Below are 23,268 nucleotides of genomic sequence, written 5' to 3'. Positions count from 1 at the left end.
ATCTGGATTATTTCAGTTCAGAGCCAGGTCTCATAGAAACATGACAGGAAAAGGGATCTTTTAGATAGGCCAGAGCACAGCTGGCCCCTCCTGTTCCACCACCACGCACAGCAGCCTGGAGGGGTCTGCACATCACCCAAACACCTCGGGGTGAGGTGGGGTCTGTGCAGCACCAGCTCCTGCCCTGACCCTTTACCTGACGTTTGCCAGGGGCCCCGTGCTCTCGAAGTTGTCCCTGGGGTCAGGGCCATCACTGGAGGATTTCCGTGCATCCGAGTAAGAGGAGACGCTGTTGAACCGGACCTTGTAGCTCCTGTGGGCAACAACAGCAGCCAGGCTCACACTGGGGGCACCCCCTGGCTTTGGAGCTCACGGTGGGGCTCCAAAGCACAGCTGAGGGCTCACAACTCCACCAGCAGGCAGTGTGGAAGAGGAGAGGAATGTGCTCCCTCCGGGGGTAAGGCCATAGCAACCCCTGTGCATCCTCAGCTGGAGCAGGGATGCTCCATGAAGTCCTGGTCACCTCCTACAGTGACACAGAGCTGCCAGGACCTTGGTCTCTACCTGCCCTTCCCTGGCAGCACACAAGGTCAGGTGTGTGTCTGAAGAGATATTCTGAGGGTTCTTTCATTCATAGGAAGTGGGAAATTAAAAAAACCCCAAAAAACAGAGTGAGAGAAGAAGGGGTGAGGAGGGGGAAGGGGAACCGAGGAAAAAAAAATAAAATCTGACAACAGCAGAAGTATTTCTGAATTGAGCCATCTCCCAAAATTGCTCCGCACAAGAGTTTCTAAATTTACAGGCAGAGCAGTGAGCAGTGAGCAGCGCTGTGTGCATGAGTCATGGCACAGCTCCTGCAGCCGGCACGGCACGGGAGAGCATGGCATGGCCTGGCACAGCACAGGAGAGCATGGCCTGATCCAGGGACAGCCGGGTCACAGAGCCCCAGGGCCACCTCTGCCAGTGACAGCTGGGTCACAGAGCTCCAGGGACACCTCTGCCCCTCAGCCTCCCCCCTCTCCCCAGACCTCCACGCCTTCCTGCTCCTCCACTCAGCTGGCCCTGGCCATGGCCTCCCCTGGGTTATCCCATGTTAGCTGGCCTCCCTCCCCAACCTCTGAGGTGCTCCAAGCTCATCTTGCAGTGTGGGGGATTTTCTGCAATCCAGGCTCTGTTCAGGGCAGCAGAATCCTCTGGATTCGAGGGACACAAAGCCCAAATTGCCCAGGTGGGTGCTGGCCCAAGGTTGGGACAGCAGCTGGACTGAGGAGGTCCCTGTGGTGTGGGATGGATGGGCTGCACTTCAACAGCAGGCTTGGAATAGGAATGCTTTAGAAAACCCTTGGAAAACCCTTGGGAAACCCTTGCTGTAAGACATGAGGAGCCAAATACCAAGCCCAGCACAGCCTCAGGGCTGTGGGCAGAGAGCCCTGACAGGCTTCTGTGACACTATCACGCTAAGGCCACCCTGCCCTGAGGGTCTCAGCATTCCCTGGGGGAGCTGGGACTCCATGGGCTGCTCTCTCCAGGTGTCTTTAACCAGGCTGACACTGTCCCTCTTCCCCCCACTGCCTCCTCCAGTTCTCCTTTTCTCATTGCAAAAGGTTTTTTTGAGTGCTTGATGTTAGCAAGGTCCTGGATATTGGCTGGGGCAATGCCAAAAAGAGAAACTGTGGATCCCTGGAAGTGTCCACAGCCAGGCTGGACAGGCCTTGGAACAGCTGGGACAGTGCAGGGTGTCTCTGCCTGGTTCTGAGAAGCTCATACCAGTCCTTAAATCACACTTGGAGGTGTCTGGGACAGCAAGCACCGAGCTGAGGGGCTTTTAACCTCCTCAAATCTGCCCGACCAGCCATGGGCAGCGCATCTGCCCCCAAGGAGAAGATCCTTGGGGCGAGAACCATGTGTGGAACATCCCTTCTCCATCCTCAGCCCTCCAGGGCAGCCTGCTCTGTCACTGTCCCCATTGAGGCACCAGGCCATGAGGAGCCTGCTGGGTTTTCAGCAGGGATCCATCAGCAGGACCAGCTCTGGAGAGCCACAAACTGGTCCCTGTCACCACCCTGGAGTCAGGGCCATCACAGACAAACTGGTCCCTGTGTGTTTGTCACCACCCTGGGGACACTGCCCTGAGCCAGGGTGCTGGAATTGCCCTGGATCCCTCCTGAATTAAGGAGCAGCCCTGTGCCAGTTGTCAGCTCAGGAGATATTCCAGGGCACAGCAGTGACCCAGTTCAGGGAAATATTTTATTCTTCGCAGCTAAAATTAGAGGAGACCCCAAATGATCATTGTCAGAGCCCTCCCTTCCTTTCCCCCCCTGGGATCTGCACAAAGCTCATCCTCCCCTGAAGGGGGATTTTCTACAATCCCACGTTCTGTCTCCTAGGTACCCGTTAAAACATCACAGGATTATCACAGCTCTTATTTTCCCTAGAAATCTTTTCACACCATGCATGGAGCTAAATCTGGTTCTCCAGCCCTCCCCCACCTACATCTGCAAGCCTGGGAACTCCCTTCTACCTCCAACTCTTACTATTTCAGTGCCTCCTGGACAGGCTCCGGCTCTCAGAATCGATGATTTTGGGGAAATTCCTATTTTTATCTGTTTTTTTCACAGATTTCTGCCTCTTCAAAATGAAGAGAGAAGCTTTGAAGTGTCACCCCAGGGAATTACAAGCTGGGACCCACAGGCACCCCTGAATCTGTGTTTTTATCCTCCCTGGGACCTCCAGTCTGTCCATTTCCTGGATGTCCAGGCTGGTCCCATTCCTGGATATTTGCAAATGTGAGATCTGCCCGAGGGTTTCCCACTCTCCTGTGAGAGGATGGAGGCAGTGAACCTGTCCTGCATGCTGGGGCTTGGACCGGGAAGGGAAGGGGTTGGAGTGCTCTTACTTCCTCTCCTCCAGGTTGGAGTTGGGATTCTTCATCTCCATTAATGCACAGCCAAATTTCTACAGAAAAAGAACGAAAAAAGGCCATCAGTTTTGCCAGGTTTTGCAGGAAACCCAGCCCTGAGCACAGCCTGGGCTGTGGCTCTGCTCCCTGCTCACTGCCCAGGTCACAGCCCCCCAGCCAGGGCACTGTCACCTTCTGTGTGACACTGCTAGGGGTCACAAAGGATGAATTTAACATCGGATCAGTGGCTGTGTCATGGAGGGAACCAGGAGATGTCCCTGCTCCAGAGCAGCCTGGAGGCAGCTGCAGCACCTGGACCTGTTTGGGGTCCTTCCAGCTCAGTCTGAGCCAAGCAAGGACATTCCTGGCCCTGTCCCTGCTGTCCCCTTGTTGAAGATTGCAATACAAGATGTTTTCCATTACCATCTGTATGGCAGATTATCTTTGTCAAGTGGGCAGTTTGCCTTATCTCTCTCTTTGAGTGACCACATTCACACCTCCCTGGGAGGGGACATTGCTGATAACAGCTATTGAGTGTCACTGCATGACTGATAAGAACTACAGCATCCCATTGGGAGATGTGAGCCCAGAGGGAGGAGCCAAGCATTCCTACCCAGATATAATCCAGAGGTTCTGAGACACCAGCACGGCTTCTGCACTGGATTCCCCAGAGGAACAGCAGCTGCCTCTCCTTCCACTGGATCTTCAGAGGAAGAATCCATCCTTCTCTACAGGATCCCTGCTCCAGCAGAGCCACCCCTGACACTGCAGGAGGGCTGAGCCACAATTCCAATGGCACTGCCACCAACACCCTGACCCACAGGGTGCCAGGCTGGGTTCTGACTCTGTCACTGTTGTTCTAGTGTACTGCATTGTTTATTTTGTCCTTTTGGTTTTTTTTCTTTTCCCTATTAAAGAACTGTTATTTTCTGCTCCCATATTTTTGCCTAAGAGCCCCTTAATTTAAAATTTATAGCAATTCAGAGGGGTGGGGAGGGTTTAAATTCTCCATTTCATGGGAGGCTCCTGCCTTCCTTAACAGACTCCTGTCTTTCCAAACCAAGACACCCCTGCTATCCCCTGCTGTCCCTGCTGTCCTACCTCTCCGTTCTCAGGCGGGTCCCCGTTGCCAAAGGTGCTGGTGACCACCAGGACCATTGTCTCGTGCTCCAGGTGCACCACATCATACTCATCCATGGCCATCACCTGGGGGCACAGAGAGGGCACAGAGAGCTGGGAGCCTCCTGGGCAGGCTGGGGAGGGGGACAGCACGTCCCTGCTGGGATCTCTGCATGGGCAGGGTGGGAACAGGAGCCTGGAGGGACAGGGCCAGCCGTGGGGCTGCCTCCAGAGGGGCCACAGCTGCAATCAGTGCAGGAAATCAGGGATTTTCTCCACCCCAGACCCACAAGGGCACACCCTGAAGGCTGTTGGCAGCTGTTTCCACACCATGATCTCACACCCAGCACGTGTCAGGAGCAATACCTTGGCGTCAAAGGCGTGTTTGAAGATCTCACAGAGGGTTTTTGCATAGACCTGGGACTTCCCCGTCTCCGTGGCATACAGGATGGTGGCCTTGACCCTCTTGGCCATGGCTTGGCCCATCAGCTTGGCTGAGAACTTCACAGCCCTGGGAAGCAGGAATAAATCCCAGTCAGAGCTTGGACCTGACCTGTCCTTCTAGCCCAGACCTTTTAATTTCCTATTAAATGAAAAGCCTTACAAAGCTGCAGCATCAATTTTTTGGTTCTCACATGGCAAACAGGGAAGTCTGGAAGAGCTTGAGTTGTCAGAGAGGAAAAGGAGATGGGGAAGCTTGGACAGAGCTCAAAAACCTGGATGGCATGAAGGAGGAAAATGCTAAACCAGGCATGGGGGATGCAGAAACAGAAGAATCAGGGGAAAGGAAAAAGGAAAAGGAAAAAGGAAAAGGAAAAAGGAAAAAGGAAAAAGAAAAGAAAAGAGAAAAGAAAAATAAGAGAAGATCTAGAACCAACCAGAGCTGGAGCTACAGGAGGAACAGCAGCTCCTCCATCCCTTAAATCCAACCCAGCCCTGCTCCACACAGAGCCTGGGGACACCCAGGTCACACCCAGCTGTCCCAGTGCCTGTGATTTGCACTCTGGTGACACCCAGCCCTCCCCTGGGAGGAGCAGGCTGGGGAGGGTGGCACATTTATCCCAGCCTGGTGCCCAGCTGGCTCTTTCCTGTGCCTCAGCCATGCCTGGGGGCTTTTCCTCCAGTTTTCCCCCTGGCTCAGGGTGCACAGAGGGGCCCTGGGGGCCCCCAGTTTCTCTCCAACCCTGGCCCAGGTGATGCAGCACCAGGAATGCTGATTCCTTATCTGTGGCACCACTGGGAGCACCAGAACAGGGGTTGTGGGTTTGTCATTTTAGGGACATTCATATCACATCAACACTGTTCTTCCTACATTCCAAACATTTATTTTCTAAGTGGACCACCAAGCTTTTACATGGGGCCACCAGAAGGGCAGAAATCCATCAGGTCTGGATTTAGGCTGCTGTTGCAACAGGGAAAGGTGATTTTTGGGAGGCTGAGGGAGCACAAAGCCTCTCTGTGGCCTCTGCAAGAGGAAGGGCTGCCTGATTCACTCTGACAGCCCTTGCCCCAGGTTTTTGAGTTCAGCAGGGCTCCTGCAACCCCTTCAGAAGAGCTGTGGGGAGCTGAGACTGCAGCTGGAGTGTGATGGTGTTCACAGGGGTTTATGTTGAGGGAAGAGACTAAGATCTGACTCCATGTTTCAGAAAGCTTGATTTATTATTTTATGATATATTACATTAAAACTATACTAAAAGAATAGAAAAAAAAGTTTCATCAGAAAGCTAGCTAAGCTAAGAAGAGAAAAGAATAACAAAAGTTTGTGGCTCAGACAAAGAGCCTGAGCCAGCTGGGCTGTGATTGGCCATTAATTAGAAACAACCACATGAGACCAATCACAGATGCACCTGCTGCATTCCACAGCAGCAGATAATCAATGTTTACATTTTGTTCCTGAGGCTTCTCAGCTTCTCAGGAGGAAAAATCCTAAAGAAAAGATTTTTCATAAAAAGATGTCTGTGATACTGGAGTGGTCACACTGGGCAGGAGGAGCCCAGCTTGCCCCTGCTCCTCCTGCCCACTCTGGGGAATCATTTAGGGAGGACAAAAAGAGGAAAGGAGAGGTAGAAACTCCTGCAGGCTGGTTTATCCTGCCTGCCCCTAGCAGGGTCAGCCTCAGGAATATTTCTGTTTGCTGCTGCAGTTCTGCCCATGGTGGCAGTATCCCCTGTCCCCAGGGCAGGGACTGCAGGTCTGAAGCCTCAGATTTGGACAGATTTAGTCAGATTTTTGAGTCTGAGCAGGCACCAAATCATGCTCAAGGCTCTGCCTCTTCTTCAGCTGATAAGCTCAGATCCAGACAGGATTAATGGTGAATTACAAAAACAATTCCTTTCCCTACACCAGGAACAATGGAGATTTTGTTTTAAATGACCTGCCACGCTCACATTTTTATAAAACCATCCCTCAATGGGGCAGAGGGGAGCAATAAAAGCATTTTTTCCTCCAAGCTCCATGAATCCTCCTGCTCTTCCCCCGGCCCCAGTGTCACATTCCTCAGCTGCTGCTCCTGTTTATGGATGCACCACGGAGAGCAGCTCGCAGGAGGTGACAGCTGAAGAGTGGGAGCAAATTGATGGCAGGGATTTGGGGAAACTGAAGCGTGGGGAGATGCTGTGACGAGCCAGGGCCACCTGGCAGCCTGGCCACCGTCCCCAGGGCACACCCAGCCCTGCTCCTGCCTGCCAATGGCCCCCAGGGGAGGAATTTGGGCCAGAATCAGCCAAATTGTGCTTCATTCCTGCATCCCTGCTGCTGCTGAGGAGCCTTGGCAGGGAGGAGGGGGCTGGGGTGGCCCCTTGCCAGGGGTCAACTGACCATGAAGTGCAAATCTCAGCTCAGCCCTGATCCATCTGCTGCCTGCAGGGGGATTCCTCATTCTCATCTCCCCCCTTCCTTCCAAAGCAGGTGTTTGGAGGGTTGGGCACACACTGGGGGCAGGTTCTCCTCATGTAGGAAAAAGGAGGAATATGGACAGGAGTTTGATGTCCTCAGTGCCAGCACAGCCCTGAAGAGGGAGGGGGGATCTTTCTGCCCCAAGGAAAGGAAAAAACGGGCAAAACACCCTCCAAAAGTGGGAAAGCCATATCTGAGCATCAAAACCTCCTAACCAGAGAATGAACAGCTTGGGAGAATAAACAATACCCAGGATCTGGGATTTACCTGGTCACACCCCTTTTGGTGGTCTGAGGGGTGCTCAAAGAACTGCCTGTGTCCCCAAATGTCCCTCAGGGCAGGTAAAGCCTTCAGTGGCCCAAAGCCCAGATCAGAGCCCATCATCTGTAGGGTGATATACACACCCACAGGGTGCTTAAATCCAGCCCCAAACATTCCAGGCCTTTCCAGAGCCTGCTGGTACTCACTTTGCCAGCTTCTTAAAGCCAATGGCCCTCTTCTTGGTGGGTGTCCCATTGACCCCTTTCCAGACGTGGGTGTTCCAGGGGTCCGGCTAGGAGAGGGAAAAGCAGGATCAGAGAGGGTGGGGAGTGCTCAGAGCTTGGAGAAATGCAGCACCCACAGCACTGAGAGTTAAATTCTTCCAGTGAGGAAGGGGAGGAATAGCTGCTACAGCACAGCTCTGCCTCTCCTCTCTGTGTCTCTGATCCTTGGAGCCTTGTGGGGGTTTGTTTAGGCTATGGAACATGCCCAGGAAAATTGCAATCTAATAAACCCTCCTGGCTTGTAGCAGCATCTGGCCAATTGCTCTGTCACCTCTCGAGAGCAGCGTTAATAGGCCACAGCCAAAAAGGAGACGGCGCCAGAAGGGGAGAGGTGATGGAAACAGATCCTTTCCCCTGCTCTGGCCACAGGTTTTTTTCCCTAAGAGGCCCTTTGGGAAGGGGAGGCAGCTGAAGGCAGAGCAGGCACACAGAAGCTCATTCCGTGCCCTTGCAGGCTGCAGGCAGAGCCAGGAAGCATCGGGGGGCCTGGTGGGCTGGGAAGGAGTGAACAGACTGCTCCTGCTCTGTGGTTATTCCTTAAGGGCTCTTGACTAAAGGTCACTTTGTGTGGAAAGCACCGGAGCAGGGAAGGCTGGATAATGAGGGAGTGTTTGCTGAGGGGATTCTCCTCCTGGGTTACAGGGTTAAACAGCCCAGCAGCAGCGTTTGAGCCCCTGCTGGGGCTGCTGGGCTGCAGCCCCTGTCCCACTGCTGGAGCCCCTGGGTGCAGGAGCATCCTCTCATACCTGCAGGCTGAAATGGGATATGGGATTTGGGATCCGGGATTTGGGATATGGGATTTGGGATACAGGAGCTATATCCAGTCAAACCTTCAGGCTGGAATGGGATATGCAATATGGGATACAGAATTTGGGATACAGGAGCCAGCCTCTCAAACCTGCAGGCTGGGATGGGATATGGGATTTGGGATATGGGATATGGGATCCAAGAGCTATATCCACTCAAACCTGCAGTCTGGAATGGGATATGGGATATGGAACATGAGATATGGGATATGGGATACAGGAGCCATCCTCTCAAACCTGCAGAGTGGAACAGGAAATGAGATATGGGATTTGGGGTATGGATCCAGGAGCCAGCCTCTCAAACCTGCAGGCTAGAATGGGATATGGGATATGGGATATGGGATATGGGATATGGGATATGGGATATGGGATATGGGATATGGGATATGGGATATGGGATACAGGAGCCAGCCTCTCAAACCTGCAGGCTGGAATGGGATATGGGATTTGAGATTTGGGATTTGGGATATCGTTTATGAGATATGGGATTTGGGGTTTGAGATTTGGGATGTGGGATATGGGATCCAAGAGCTATATCCCCTCAAACCTGCAGGCTGGGATGGGATATGGGATTTGGGATATGGGATATGAGATATGGAATTTGGGATATGGGATATGGGATCCAAGAGCTATATCCACTCAAACCTGCAGTCTGGAATGGGACATGGGATATGGGATATGGGATATGGGATATGAGATATGGGATATGGGATACAGGAGCCAGCCTCTCAAACCTGCAGGCTGGAATGGGATGTAGAATACAGGAGCCATCCACTCAAATCTGCAGGCTGGAGAGGATTTGGGATATGGGATATGGGATATGGGATATGGGATATGGGATATGGGATTTGGGATCCAGAAGCCATCCTCTCAAACCTGCAGGCTGGAATGGGATATGGGATATGGGATATGGGATATGGGATATGGGATATGGGATATGGGATATGGGATTTGGGATGTGGGATCCAGAAGCCATCCTCTCAAACCTGCAGGCTGGAATGGGATGCAGGAGCCTTCCAGCCATTTCCTCACCCACTCAGTAGGCACTTCCAAAGTGTTATTAAAAACTGGGAGCTCAGGTGTCCCACATCCCCACGGAGGGGCAAACCCCCATCATTACACTATGCTGGGGTGAAATATCCATTGTGCAGGAATTGGATGGTGTCCCTGCCCTTCCTGCACCTCCTGAGCTCCCTCTCCCACCCCGCCCTTGGCCAGAGGCACGGTGGAGGGTGGGGACCGCACCTGGTACTCAAAGGAGGGCGTCAGGCGGTAGTTGAGCATCTCCTGGTGGAAGACGGGGGTGATGCTGCCCGACATGGGCGGCACGATCCACACCCAGTCGGCGGGACAGCCCCCCCGGCAGCGGTACTCGTTCTCCATGTGCTTGATGAAGGACTCGGTGGCCGAGTGGTGATCCACGATGGTCACCTTGTCACTCTGCAGGGGGACAAGAGAGCAGAGACAGCAGCTGTCAACATAACCCAGAGGGAAAAAGCCAAAATTCTAGATTTGGAGCTGTTTGTCACAAATACTCCTTACTCCCCATGGTGTTTGGGGATGATCCAAGGTGGCTGCTGATCTTGGTCTTCCAAGGGCTCTAAAGTGCTTTGAAAATAGATGTGCTATGGGAGCCCTGTTCCCCCTGCTAATTGTCCTGGGCCAAGCAAAGATGGGATGAATGGGATGGATGGGATGGATGGATGGATGGATGGATGGATGGATGGATGGATGGATGATGGATGGATGGATGGATGGATGGATGGATGGATGGATGGGATGGATGGGATGGATGGATGGATGGATGGATGGATGGATGGATGGATGGATGGATGATGGATGGATGGGATGGAGCATCCTCTGCTCAGAACCTTGGGAGGCTCTTCCAGCAGGGCAGCTCCAGCCCAGCTCTGGGAAGTACTCTCCCCCTTTGAAGCTGGCTTGCCAAGGACTGGTTTTGTGGCTGGGAGAGAGCCTGGGCCAGTTCTTGCCTCATGGATGGGTCAGAAGGGCTGGATTTTCCCCCTGTTGGGATATTCCTTCTGGACCAGCAGGACTCAGGTGCTGGCGGTGTTGTTTTACAACATCCAGAGTGTGGAGATTATTAAATCTCACCGCAGCAGCCCAAATTTGGAGCACAGCCCAGTTCCAGCCGTTGTGCTTGGGTGGATGTCTCCACTCTTGTCCCACCTGTCCCTGTGTTCCTCCAGCTGGCCCAGGCACAGCAGGGTCTGAGTGGGGTACCTGGAAGCTGTAGAGCACAGCGATGTTGATCTCCACCAGGGCCTGGTCCTTCCACAGCGAGGATGTTTTCCTCATATCCAGGTTCATTTTCTTGGCCACTTGCTGTAACAACACATGGCAGGAGGGGAAGGATTTAAATGGCCAAGAAACAAAGATTGGAGAGCTCTGCTTGGGGAGTGGAACCCAGAGGAGAGGCCCAGGCTGGCACAAGGCACCCACAGGGGAGGGAAGGGCTGATGTTGTGCCTTCCTCTGGGAAGAAATCCTGCCTTTTCCTCTCCATGGCAGGACCACGGCTTTTCCTCCTCCCTGAACAGAATCAGGTGGCCAAATGCTGCTGAGGAGGCCACCAGGAGCAGCTGGACACTCACACTGCTCTGGTTTTCAGGAGACTGGGGAGGGATGGAGCCCCTCTAATAACACAACATCCCCTGGGAGGTTTTGATGGATCCAGACCCCTGCACGGGCACCTTCCCATGGCTTGGCTTTGTCTCTCCCAGTGTGGGCATTCCCTGAGCCATGGAACCAGCTGGAGGATCCCCAAGGACACACGCATCCCTGAGGAGCCACCAAGGGTCTCTGCACCCTTTAATGTTTCAGCACTTGGCCTCATCTGAGCACACAACCAGGTGCCTGCTGACCCTAAGATTCTTTGGGAAGCCTGTGGGAAGCTCCACAGGGATCACACTGGCTGTGTCAGACACCTGCTGGCCCCACAGGACACAGAGACCTTGCCAACCTCAGCCATGTGGCTCCAGGAGAATTCACAGATTCACAGAGTGACCAGGCTGGAAGAGACCTTTGAGATCACTGAGTCCTACCCTGCCCCAACACCTCAGCTAAACCCTGGCTTTGTTAAACACATCCAGGGATGGTGACTCTGCCACCTCCCCAGCCAGACTATTCCAGAACTTTATCACTCTTTCCATGAAAAAATTTTTCCAAATATTCAGCCTGTATCTCCCCTGATGCAGCCTGAGGTTGTGTCCTCTGGTTCTGTCAGAGAAAAGCCCAACCCCACCTGAGCACAGCCACCTTTCAGGAGCTGTAGTAAGTGATAAGGTCACCCCCGAGTCTCCTTTTCTCCAGGCTGAGCACCCCCAGGTCCCTCAGGTTTCCTTGCAGGATTTGTGTTCCCAGCCCCTCTCCAGCCTTGTTGCCTCTGGACGCGCTCGAACATCTCAACGTCCTTCCCAAACTGAGGGACCCAGAGCTGGACCCAGAAGGGACATCCTGTGCTCTCCCAGTGTCCTGCCTGCTCCCCAGTGCTCCCAGAGGCCCAGCAGGAGCAGCAGCAGGAGGTACCTCCAGGATGTTGTAGCGAGAGTTGTCGCAGTAGTCACGGACGCCGATCTCCGTGCCCATGTACCAGCCGCTGAAGGGGCAGGCCGAGAACTCCAAGCCCCCGATCTCCAGGAGCATGTTGGAAACAGCTGGCAGCCCATACCACTTCAGGCCCAGGTCCTTAAACCACTCAAACCTGCCAGGGAAAAGGTCAGGATTAGGCAACCAGCCAGGAATTCCCTTCCCAATCCATGCAGGGGTATGGGGCAGGTCACTTTGCCACCAGGGTGAAGGACTTGTGTCGCAGACATCTTTTAATGAGAAGTCCTTTCCTTGGGATTTTTTCTTCCTGAGAAGCTGAGAGGCCTCAGGAACAAAATGTAAACATTGATTATCTGCTGCTGTGGAATGCAACAAGTGCATCTGTGATTGGTCTCATGTGGTTGTTTGTAATTAATGGCCAATCACAGTCAGCTGGCTCAGACAGAGAGTCCGAGCCACAAACCTTTGTTATCATTCTTTCCTTTCTATTCTATTCTTAGCTAGCCTTCTGATGAAACCTTTTCTTCTATTCTTTTAGTACAGTTTTAATGTCATATATATTATAAAATAATAAATCAAGCTTTCTGAAACATGGAGTCAGATCCTCATCTCTTCCCTCAACCTGAGATCCCTGTGAACACCGTCACACACTTGAGCAGAACATTTCCATCAGTACCTCCCTTTGGGGCTGTTCATGGGGACAAGGTGATTATGGAGGGGTGTAAGCCTTGGGAAGCTTCAAGGAAAAGGGAATTTTCCAAGGAAAACAATCTGGATATGAGGGAAAGCACTAAGACCTGGGCACAACCTCCCTGCCAACTTCACTGGAGGGAAGATCTGGGAGAGGGCCTTCAGTGAAGGCCCCAGGCCATGGCAAGGGTGGAACCAGAGGAGCTGATGATACGCTGGAGCAGTTTTGGGGCTGCCCCTGACTCACTTGGGGTGCCGGATGGGCACTTCCAGCACAAGCTCTGGTGGGATTTCGAAGAGCTCGGGGTCGTTGCCGTTGGCTTGGAGGAGCAAGGGCAGGATATCGAAGCGCCCGTACGGAGCCTTCCAGCCTTGCTGGATGCAGATCTGTGGGGAAAATAAAGGCAGGGTTGGTGTCATAGCAGGTCACTGCTCTTCAGACACTGTGGGCAGGGAATTGTGTGGTCCTGGGAACAGCTTCTGGCAGGATTTGTGTCCTTGTGGTTGAGCAAAGGGAGCTACAACAGAGGATGGACTGTCCCAGCCCACCCATGGCCAAGTCAGGGGAATTTGGGCTGCAACTGAGCCTGGAATCGATCCCCAGTAGGATCATGGCTTGTGCCTGTAGTGGTGAAGGAGAAAATAGGTGAGAAAAGCAGAAAAGTGACAAAACCCAGCCTTTACTCCTGGGAAAAAAACCTGAGGGTGGCACAAACCCAGCCTCCTCTGGTGGGGCTGCGCTGGACAATCCCAACTTGCTTGACCCAGCCTCTCCTCCCTCTGGGAGTGCTCAGAATTCCCATGTGTTCCCAGCAGGCGTGGGAAGGGTGGGTTTAATGTGGGAAATGAATTTGTAGAGAATTCTCAAAGCCTGACAGAAGGCCCACACAGTGTGCATCTGTATGCAAACCTGGAGATAAGAAATGCTGACTTAGAAGCACCATGGAATAGGACAGACATTGTTGGGAGAGAAATGGAGCTATAAACAAGTTTCAAAGGATGGCCTCACAAATAAGACTGGATAGTTTAGAGAAATAAAACTATGAAAGATGCATTGTGGTGGGACCCACGAGAGGTAGTTTTAGATGATTGGCTTTAAGGCATTTACAGCACGGTGTGGCAAAAAGCTGATAAGCCAAGAAATGCTTATAGTGTATTGTAATTAGGAAATAATTAGTTTCTGATTGTGATGGTGTGAATTATAACATTTGTATTGCCTCACCCTCTTCATGAGAGTGAAAATGGAATAAAAGTTTTTTAAACACCTCTCATTTGCCACATCTCTCATTTATGGCGACAAGGTGATTATGGAGTGGTGTAAGCCCTGGGAGACTTCAAGGAAAAGGAAACTTTCCAAGAAAATCCATCTGGAAACATGGGAAAGCCCTGAGACATGGACACAACCTCCCTGCCAGCTCTGCCAGCTTCACTGGAGGGAAGACCTGGGAGAGGGTTTTGGGTGAAGCCCTGTCCTAGGGTGACGTTATGATGCTTGTATCCCCATTTGTGTGCTCTGTTTATGCTGGATATCATGTTCTGTGCCTTCAAGACTGGCTCTGAAGAGTGGATGTTTTGTTTTGGTTTTGCTCTCAGCCGCTCCCCCATGGCTGGCAGGACACACAGACAGGGCAGTGCATGGTGCTGCTTTTGCTTTTTGCTTTGCTCTTGCTCCTGCTCATTAGTTAGTTTAGCTAAGCAGTCCAAATTTTCCCTGGACTGTTTCTCCTTTCCCTTTTTTGGAACCACTCAACCTGCTCTGGACTGGGCCCTGGGAACACTGAGAGTTTGCACCTTGTGGCTGCAGCAGCTGCCCCAGCACAGGAGGGACTGATAACAGAGCAACTACTCCCAAGAGAGACTTTCTGAATTTGTCATCTTTGTCAGAGCAGTGACAGAGTGGTGTCAGCTGGTATTGTTCCTTTTGTGTGCTGGGGGTGCTGTGCCTGTTAAATAAACAGGTTCTGTGTGCTGGGGGTGCTGTGCCTGTTAAATAAACAGGTTCTGTGTGCTGGGGGTGCTGTGCCTGTTAAATAAACAGGTTCTTACTTTCCGAGGAATTCTTCCCAAAATGGTAAGGGAAGAGGGGCTGTGTAGGTTTGCTTTCTGGAGGGGCCCCCTTTGGAGGTTTTCTCCCAAATTTGCCCTAAAGCAGGACAGGTGGAGAAGGCTCAGGAAGGGCAGAGTCAGACAGGCTGGTATAATAAAACCTCGATCTTGGCCTTATTATTGAGTGGCGCAGGATGACCTGGGAGCCCAGTCCCTCAGAGAGACAGAGTGCCCGAAAGCCCAGTTAGCTGGTGGCCATTTCCACAGGCTACCCTTTAGCAAGCTTGGTGATTGTCAGCTCTGTAGTGATTGCAAGATCTCTTAGGATATCAGTTCTTTGCTTGCTAGGTAGGGAGCCCTTGGCTGAGGCTGCAGCAGATGTGAGAGACGAGAAGGAGAGGTCCTGGCGGTTCCACAGTGATGGTTTCTTGGGGAGTCTGTGAAGGGTCCAGTGACAGCTCTTCTTCTGTCAGATGGGCTAAAACAGCCCCTTTTTATAGGGTGTAGGGGCATCCAAACTTGTCCAATAGTAAGGGTTGGGTATAGTGGCCTATAAGGTTACAGAGATAAGCTATGGGGCAGGGGGTCAGGGACAGGATCTTATTCTGCTGTCTCATCATGACTCAGCAGCTCCTACGGTTACGCCTCAATCCTCCATGGAGCTTTCCCAAGCTCCACGGGGCTTGCTACAGGCTGGTACCTCGGTGAGCTCCACGTTGGCGGGGTCGCCCAGCACAGAGCCGTCGGGCTGTTTGTAGCCGGCGTAGCGGATCAGCTGCGCGTTCCAGATGCGGAAGTCGTGCTTGCTGTCCGTGCGCTGCGGGAAGATGGTGATGGCAGACCTGGGGGAAAAAGGCAGTGCTGGTTAATGCCAGGAGCTGCAGGAGGGGTGAAATGATGGAGGAAAAGCGCTGCCACCACCTCTGGGTGTGCCCTGAGTGAGTCCCTGAGTGTTGGTGGCTCTGGTGGATCTGGAATTTGGGGTGTTCCCTGTCGCAGACATCTTTTTGTGAAAATCCTTCTCTTGGGATTTTTTTCTTCCTAAGAAGCTGAGAGGCTTCAGGAACAAAATGTAAACAATGGTTATCTGCTGCTGTGAATGCAACAGGTCCATCTGTGATTGGTCTTGTGTGTTTTTTTTAATTAATGGCCAATCACAGCAGAGTTGACTCGGACAGAGAGTCTGAGGCAGCTGCCTTTGTTATCATTCTTTTTCTTTCTATTCTTAGCTTAGCTAGCCTTCTGAGATGAAGCTTCTCCTTCTATGCTTTTTAGTATAGTTTTAATGTAATGTATATCATAAAATAATAAATCAAGCCTTCTGAACATGGAGTCAACCTTCTCGTCTCTTCCCTCACATGAAAACCCCTGTGAACACGGTCACAATTCTCCTGGCTGCTCACAGGGGGTTTCAGATCTGGAGAGCACTCTGAGCTCTGTGCTGGATAGGAAAGGGGAAATAACAGGAAAAACTTCCCTCTGAGGTTCCACAGGCAGCAAGAAGAGAGACACTTGGACCAGCAGGACTCCTTCCCCCCAGATCAGATCCCTCAAACCCTTCCCAACTGCTGCTGGCTGTGCAGTGCCCAGACCCAGCTCCAGCTGGGTCTCCACTCATCCAGACGCCCTCGGATTCAAAGCCTGGTGACTCCCTGGTGGCTCACCTGAGGTTCCCCTTGTTGGTGGCGTACTTGATGTGGTTGCAGATGTAATTGAACATCCCATGGGCCGTGGTGCAGTCCCGGGCATCGAACACCTGGAACAGGGAAGCAGTTGTGGGGACGTTCCAGCTCCTAGGGCAGAGCCAGCCAGAGGAAACACAGCACATGGAGAACTCCAGGCACCACTGTGGCTTCTCAGGGATCAAAAGCTCCGTAATTATGTGTTCCCTGCCTTTGGAACACGTGGATGTCTAATCCAGCTGCCCCTTTTGCTTTGGAGAGGTGACTCATCTGCTGCTCAGGCAAAAAACCTCCTCATTCCCATGCTCCCAACCTGCTGCTGTTCCTGCTTCATCCCCCAACAATTACAGAGTCTGCTCTGCTTCTCTTGTAGATCAGCACTCAAAGCTGGAGCAGGACAGGTGCCAGCCAGGGCTGAGGGACAGGGAATCACGGAATCATGGAATGGTTTGGATTGGGACTTTTAAAGAGCATCTCATTCCACCCCCTGCCCATGGCAGGGACACCTTCTACTACCCCAGGGAGCTCCAATCCCCATCCAGCCTGGCCTTGGACACTGCCAGGGATCCAGGGGCATCCATGAAAGCACAGGGAAATCAGGAAGGGGGATTAACAGGAGTGACTGTGCCCATTCCCTGTGTGAAGCAGCCACAGGAGCTGCTCAGCAGCACTGGATTTGTTCCAGGTTACAAGAGGAGAGGACAGCTCTGTACCAGGGGATTCCCTAGGGATCACTGATTTCCAATCCTGTTCTGTGATTCCCTTGCCAAAAGGGCACTGAGCCAAACCCTCCCCTGCTGGATCTCAGTACTGAGGACAAATGTGTCCTGCTGCCTCTCTCCAGGTGGAGCAACAGGTTTGGAAGCAGCAGGAAAGATGTTGGAGCAGGATCTGATATTGGAAAACATCCCCTGGAGCACCAGCTTCCTTTTCAGACACAGCCACCTCATCTTCCATCCCACAGATGCTTTTCTAGCTCCTGCCAGCATCCCACAGCTGATGAGAGGAGCTGTGTGTGCTGAACACCTGCCCTTGGACCTGTGCTGTGCTTCCCAGGTGCTGGAGAGCTTGAATTTCCCTCTCCAGAACCCCAGCACACCCTTTGGCAGGAATCTCCTGGGTGTTTGTGGTGGGATTGGTGCTCACCTGCAGCTTGGACCACTGGATCCTGCCCACACAGCGCGCCGCGTTCCTCCAGGCGTGCTTGGCTCCGTAGATCAGCTCCGTGTCCCGCAGCTGGTACGTGTCAGTGGCCTCAATCTCCTTGGTCACCTCCTCCAGCCTCTCCATGTGGGCCTTGGAGCCGGATCTGGGAAGGTTGGGAGCAGAGGAGGTGGAGGGTCAGGCGGAGGGCAGGGAATGCTGCTGCTCTCCACTTGGAACACCTTGTTCCTACACATCCACAGGGATTGTGGGGGTGGCTATCCCAGATTTGGGATAACAGGGGGACAAGGACCAGGGGGAGAGGGCAGTGGCTTGTGCAGAGATGCAACAAACACCAGGAAAGAAACTCTACCCAAGAAGGAGCTGCTGAAGGAGCACCAGAGCCTCCCTCTGCTGTGACTTGCACGGGTGGGGGATCACATCATGGAATCATGGAATGGCCTGGGCTGGAAGGGACCTCAAAACTCATCCCATTCCATCCCCTGCCATGAACAGGGACACCTTCCACTGTCCCAGGCTGTTCCAATCCCTGTCCAGCCTGGCCTTGGGCACTGCCGGGGATCCAGGGGCAGCCACAGCTGCTCTGGGCACCCTGTGCCAGGGCCTGCCCATCCTGCCAGGGAACAATTCCCAATTCCCAATATCCCATCCAGCCCTGCCCTCTGGCACTGGGAGCCATTCCCTGTGCCCTGTCCCTCCATCCCTTGCCTCAAGTCTCTCCCCATGTTTCTTTTTTCCTCCTTCAGGCACTGGAAGGCAGCAAGGATGTTACCCCAAAGCTTCTCTTTTCCAGACTGAACAACCCCAACTCTCTCAGCCTTTCCTCCCAACAGAGCTGCTCCATCCCTCTGATCATCCTGGTGCCTCCTCTGGACTGGCTCCAGCAGCTCCAGCTCCTTCCTGTGTTGGCCCCAGGGTGGAGGCAGCTCTGGATGACACGTGTGACATCTCGGCACCAGCAGCAGCCTTGGGCTGAGGCAGCATGTGGTGTTACATTTTAGTTAAATGCTATGCTCTGTCCCACCCCTCGAAAATGTATGGTTTATTCCAAGCCTGTGATCCTCCCCTGAAGTATCATGGATCAGTAATCCCATTGAACAAGGCTTATTCCACACCCATTTTGAATCTCCCTGTTAGGCTGTGGGATGCAGACCAGAGCTCTCTCTTGGCCCTTCTTTGCTTGGCTCTCCCTCTCTCCCCCTCCCTCCTCCTTCCCCCCTTTCCCCTCAGAAACCATGCTGCTCCCAGGGGTGGGACCCCCATAAACCCTCATCCAATGAGCACCCTCAGAATCCATGTGGTGTCTCCTTGCTTGCCTGCTGCTACCAGTGAATGTACAGCTCAGGGGGCCCCCGGAGACCCCCAAACAAATCACAACAAACAAATGAACAGCAACAAATGGCGCCCAACGTGGGGCATGAACCCAGGACCCTGGGGGCCCCCCAAGGATCCCCAAACAAATCACAACAAACAAATGAACAGCAACAAATGGTGCCCAATGCGGGGCATGAACCCACGACCCTGGGATTGAGTCCTATGTTCTACCACGGAGCTAGCCAGGCAGCAGCAGCAGCACCCACCTCTTTATGGAGGAGTAGTACTGGTCAATGAAGTCCTTGGCCAGGAGCAGCACCTCCTCCTTGCTCCTGGTGTCCTCTGCCTTGCGGATGTGGGGGCTGGGGGTCATCACGGAGCCCATGCAGATCTGCTCGGTGCACGCCGTGGACTGAGGGGACAGGAGGGAACAGGGATGTCCTGGAGCCACCAGGGCACTGCTGGCCTGGGCTGGGGCAATCAGTGAGCACACAGAGGGTGGGGGTGGCTGACAAACAGGGACATTCCCAGCTGGTTGGGGACACTGAGTGGCGACAGCCAGGCCATGTGCAGTCACCTCTTGTCCCTCTTGATCAGACAGTGGAGAGATGGGGTTCACACCCCAACTTGGCATGAAGTCAAATGCTTTTCCTTATTTAGCCCAGATGGATTTCCCTCTCTCTGCTTATTGCACCAGAGGTGAAATTCAAACCCTACTGGAGTGTCTCAGGCTGAAACATTTAGCTGGGGCTGTGTGTTCTGTTCCCATCTGTCAGAGCTGGGGCAGTTCTCTGCTGTTCATGGGGCAGTTTTTTCTTTCTCTCTCCCACAGCCAACCCTCCCTCCAGGAGATCTCTGCTGTCCATGGCCACTGAGTGTCCCTGCAGGGCTGATCCAATCCCAGCATCCCATGGGGAGATGCTGTGCCCAGGGGAGGAGCCAAGCATTCCTGCCTGGATCCAATCTGAGCCTGGCACAGCACAGCAGCCTTTGCCCCCTGCATTGCCAGAGGAGCAGCTTTCTGCTGCCCTGCATGGCCAGAGGGAGCCCAGGCCCATCTGCATCAGCCCTGGAGCTGCAGAGGAAAACTCCCCCCTTGTGCAGGATCCCTGCTGCAGCAGAGCCACAGCTGGCACTGCAGGAGGGCTGAGCCCCCATGGGATGGGGCTGGGACACCGCCCTGACACACAGGGGGCAGGGCATCGTCTGACTCTGGCAGTGTTGTTTTGTATCACTGCATTTTCTTATTTTTAGTTTTACTCTTTCCTAGTAAAGAACTGTTATTCCTACTCCCCTATCTTTACCTGAGAGCCACTAATTCCAAAACTATAATAATTCAGAGGGAGGGGAAAATGCATTTTCCATTTCAAGGGAGGTTCCTGCCTTCCTTAGCAGACACCTGTCTGTTCAAACCAAGACATGAATTCCTCCACTTCTGCATTCCTGGGTAAATCCATCTTGGAAATGGTGCCATCCACTCATCTATGCTCTGGGAATTTGGGGCAACTCTACTCACCATGGCAGTTTTGAGGTGCAGGGTGTCGTGGAGCACGGATCCTGTCTCCCAGTTCTTGATTTTCACAAAGCGGGGGCATTTGGAAGGGCTCCCGTTGGCATTCTTGGTTGGAGACTGGCGCCCGGATGGCGGCGGCTGAAAAAGGGGAAACACCCAGCACAAGGTCAGAACTCATCAGCAAAATGCAGGAAAAGGTCCCTGTTGGAACCCAGGAAATCCCTCTGGCTGCCCTGGATGGCTCGAGCCCCTGCCAGGGGACTCAGAGACCTTGGCACAGAGCCCAAGCCCCCTGTGCCTTTGATTTTAACCCACAGAAAAAATTACCAACTTTATATGAAGATTACAAGCCACAAAACTTTATGTAGAATGATAGTGAGATTGTTGCAAGATAGAAAAGCAGAATTTTGGGTTTTTAGAATGGGGGTTCAGAAGCCAAGATGGAGGGATTTGGGTGTGCCTTGTCCTTCTTCTTTCTTCTTTTTAGCCTCCATCTTCTGGGTGATGGTGGCACTTTTGGATTGGTTTAGAGTAAAACACACTGTCTAACATAGGTGATAGGTATTGGGAAATTATTGTAAATAATATACACATAGTTTTTAGTATAAAAGATAACACTGCCTCTGAGGCGGTCAGCGTGACTTGGACTGACTTGCTAGACAGATCTCAGCAGGTCAGGGAAAGAATGTTATAGATAAGAGAGAATAAACAACATTAAAAACTACAGCTGAAGAATCCTGACTCCTTCTTCTCAGAGCTGGGGAAAAGAGACTTTCTAACACCTCGGGGTCATCTCGACCACAGAAACCCCAAGAGGTCCCAACAACACAGCATTGTGTATGGCTGGATGGCTGTGAGTAAAATCTGGGGGTGACACGGCCAGACAAGGTGCATTATCCCAATATTTGGCGTTATTTGGGATCCTACAACGGAGCTGCCGACTCACAATGGAATTAAGAGGTGGTATCTGGTTATGGGACAGCCAAATTTGTGGGAAATGAGTTAAAAACAGAGGTGGAAGTGACTCGGAGAATGTTGTGTTCAAGTTCCCCAGAGGAAGACTCTCCTCCAAAATCTGTGGGGTGTTTCTTCTCAAGGTTCTGCAAGCTCAGGTTCCCAAGGAGCATCACCTGTTCAGGTTCTGCAGGTGCCAAATCTGCCTGGAAGAATGAAGAGCTGAGCATCAATCTGAGCAAGCCAAAGGCACAGCTCCTCTGATACCAGTGCTGGAAAGCTTGTAGAAATGAGGATGGATGAATTATCCAAGTGGGGGGGCTGCTGAATCATGAGTAGTTGGATTTTTCCAGCCTCAGCTCCCTGACACTGCCTTGGCAGGGGCTCTTCCAGCTCTCCTTGAGTTCTGTGCCAGCGCAGGGAGAGCCTCAGCCAGCACAGAGCTGGTGAGGAGCAGAACTGGTTACAGGTGCTCCTTTTTGCACGTTTTCACAGATAAAACCAATTTTCTGCTGTGGCCCTTACTCACCCCAAGCACTTGCGGCTTCAAGAGCCATCAGTGTGTGCCAGTGGGGACAGGGGAGCCTGCAGTGGCTCTGGGCAGCAGAGCTCTGTCTCCCAAGAGCCAGATCTTACACAGGGATGTAATTCCATCACTGGAACCATGCTGCTGCTGCTGCTGCAGCTCTCCAGGGGACATCTGAGAGTGTCCTGGCCAAAGCTGCTGCTGTTTGGCACCACTTCAAGGCTCTGCACAGCAGCTCTGGGCTGGGACTGGGTCTGTCCCTTCCTACAGCAATCCTGGGGCTGGTGTCCCTTTTGGATTAACCTGGTTTTCTTGAAGCTGATGCTGCCTTCAGCAGTGTCACCTCCTTTCTGGGGGTCCTGGGCTCCTGTCACCCCAGCAGCAGCAGGCAGCACAAATTTGAAGAAGCAAAGAAGCAGCACAGGGTGGGAGAAGCTGCTGGCTCAGGAGGGAAGGCAGCAGGGATGATAGAGCAGCTGAGGCTCCAGCTCTGACTGGTTCCCACTTCACCAGGGGATTGCTCTGCTGCTCCAAAGCTCTGAGACATCAATCCTGGCTGACTCCAAGGCTGAGCAGACACCTTTGCATTTGCTGGCACTGCTGGCCAGACTTTTTGCTCAGTTCTCATTTTTACAATAAGTCCAGACTTTTTCCCCCAGGAAAACAGGGATTTCAAGCAGCCTGAGGCTCGTGGTATAATGCCACACTCTGAAAACATATTCTGGGAGCAAGGGACAGGGGCTGGAGGGGAAGGCAGAGATTTACAGCCTGAATCCTCAGCAGGACCTTCTTTAGCCCTGCAGTTTCCAAAAGCTGCTCCCTGCACCCCTCAGGCTGTGCTGCTGCGGATCTCTGACATTCCCCATGTCACAAATCCCATGATTTTTCCAAGGAGTGTGTCAAAGTCTGCCCCTTGAAGCCAAATGTCCACAGACCACATCTCAGCCTCCCCTTTGCACGCTGCAGAAACTAAATAAGAAAACCTCATGCAGAGCTCAAACCCAGCAGTAAATAAGAACCTCCTCGATGCAGTCCTGCAAAACCACTATTTTTAAACTCATTTTTTTCAATTTTGAGGAGTCCAGCCTGAATCATGGTAGTGGCAGCTCCTGGTCATTTTTTCCCCCCTGCTTGTTTTACTGTTCCAAGAGAATTGAATCATTCTTTAGTCACCAACAGCTTCCTGTGCTCCCTGACCCACCCCAAAGACCAAAGGGGACAATCTGCCACTTTCCCTCTGAGCCTGATTGCTCAGAGCAGCTCCCTGAGATGGGCAAAATGTGCTGAAAACAGCTCAGAAATGCAACCAAAACCAATCCTCACCTGCCAGACAGAAACCGGGAGCACCAGGCAGGGAGTGTTGATTGCACCCTGCACTTTTTAATGGGAGTTTTGATCTCCTGACAAGGTGTGCTGCTAAAATACTTCTTGCTGGAGAAGGTAGGGCCCCAAAACGTGCTGGGAATGCAGATGTAGCAATGTCCCCATCCTCGGAGCAAGTGGGGGGATGCAGGACTCAAAAATTTGGCCAAATCTGAGCCTTCAG

General features: G+C 52.6%; 1 protein-coding gene across 1 annotated transcript in view; it reads right to left on the bottom strand.

Moving 5' to 3' along the window:
* NOS1 (nitric oxide synthase 1) overlaps positions 1–23,268 on the bottom strand; it is a 49,224-nt gene that overhangs the window by 9,158 nt on the left and 16,798 nt on the right. Inside the window, exons 3-16 of the mRNA XM_058816425.1 lie at positions 20,246–20,380; positions 18,996–19,141; positions 17,398–17,560; positions 16,234–16,325; positions 15,270–15,411; positions 12,771–12,910; positions 11,813–11,987; positions 10,509–10,610; positions 9,510–9,704; positions 7,381–7,466; positions 4,385–4,529; positions 4,001–4,105; positions 2,897–2,955; positions 197–313 (exon numbers count right to left, since the gene is read on the bottom strand). Coding sequence (XP_058672408.1) covers positions 197–313; positions 2,897–2,955; positions 4,001–4,105; positions 4,385–4,529; positions 7,381–7,466; positions 9,510–9,704; positions 10,509–10,610; positions 11,813–11,987; positions 12,771–12,910; positions 15,270–15,411; positions 16,234–16,325; positions 17,398–17,560; positions 18,996–19,141; positions 20,246–20,380 — 1,802 coding nt within the window. The remainder of the gene's footprint in view (positions 1–196; positions 314–2,896; positions 2,956–4,000; positions 4,106–4,384; positions 4,530–7,380; positions 7,467–9,509; positions 9,705–10,508; positions 10,611–11,812; positions 11,988–12,770; positions 12,911–15,269; positions 15,412–16,233; positions 16,326–17,397; positions 17,561–18,995; positions 19,142–20,245; positions 20,381–23,268) is intronic.

The sequence above is a fragment of the Ammospiza caudacuta genome, chromosome 18, assembly GCF_027887145.1.
Source record: "Ammospiza caudacuta isolate bAmmCau1 chromosome 18, bAmmCau1.pri, whole genome shotgun sequence".
NCBI classification, from domain to species: Eukaryota; Metazoa; Chordata; class Aves; order Passeriformes; family Passerellidae; genus Ammospiza; species Ammospiza caudacuta.
This window is presented reverse-complemented; position numbering and strand designations above follow the sequence as displayed.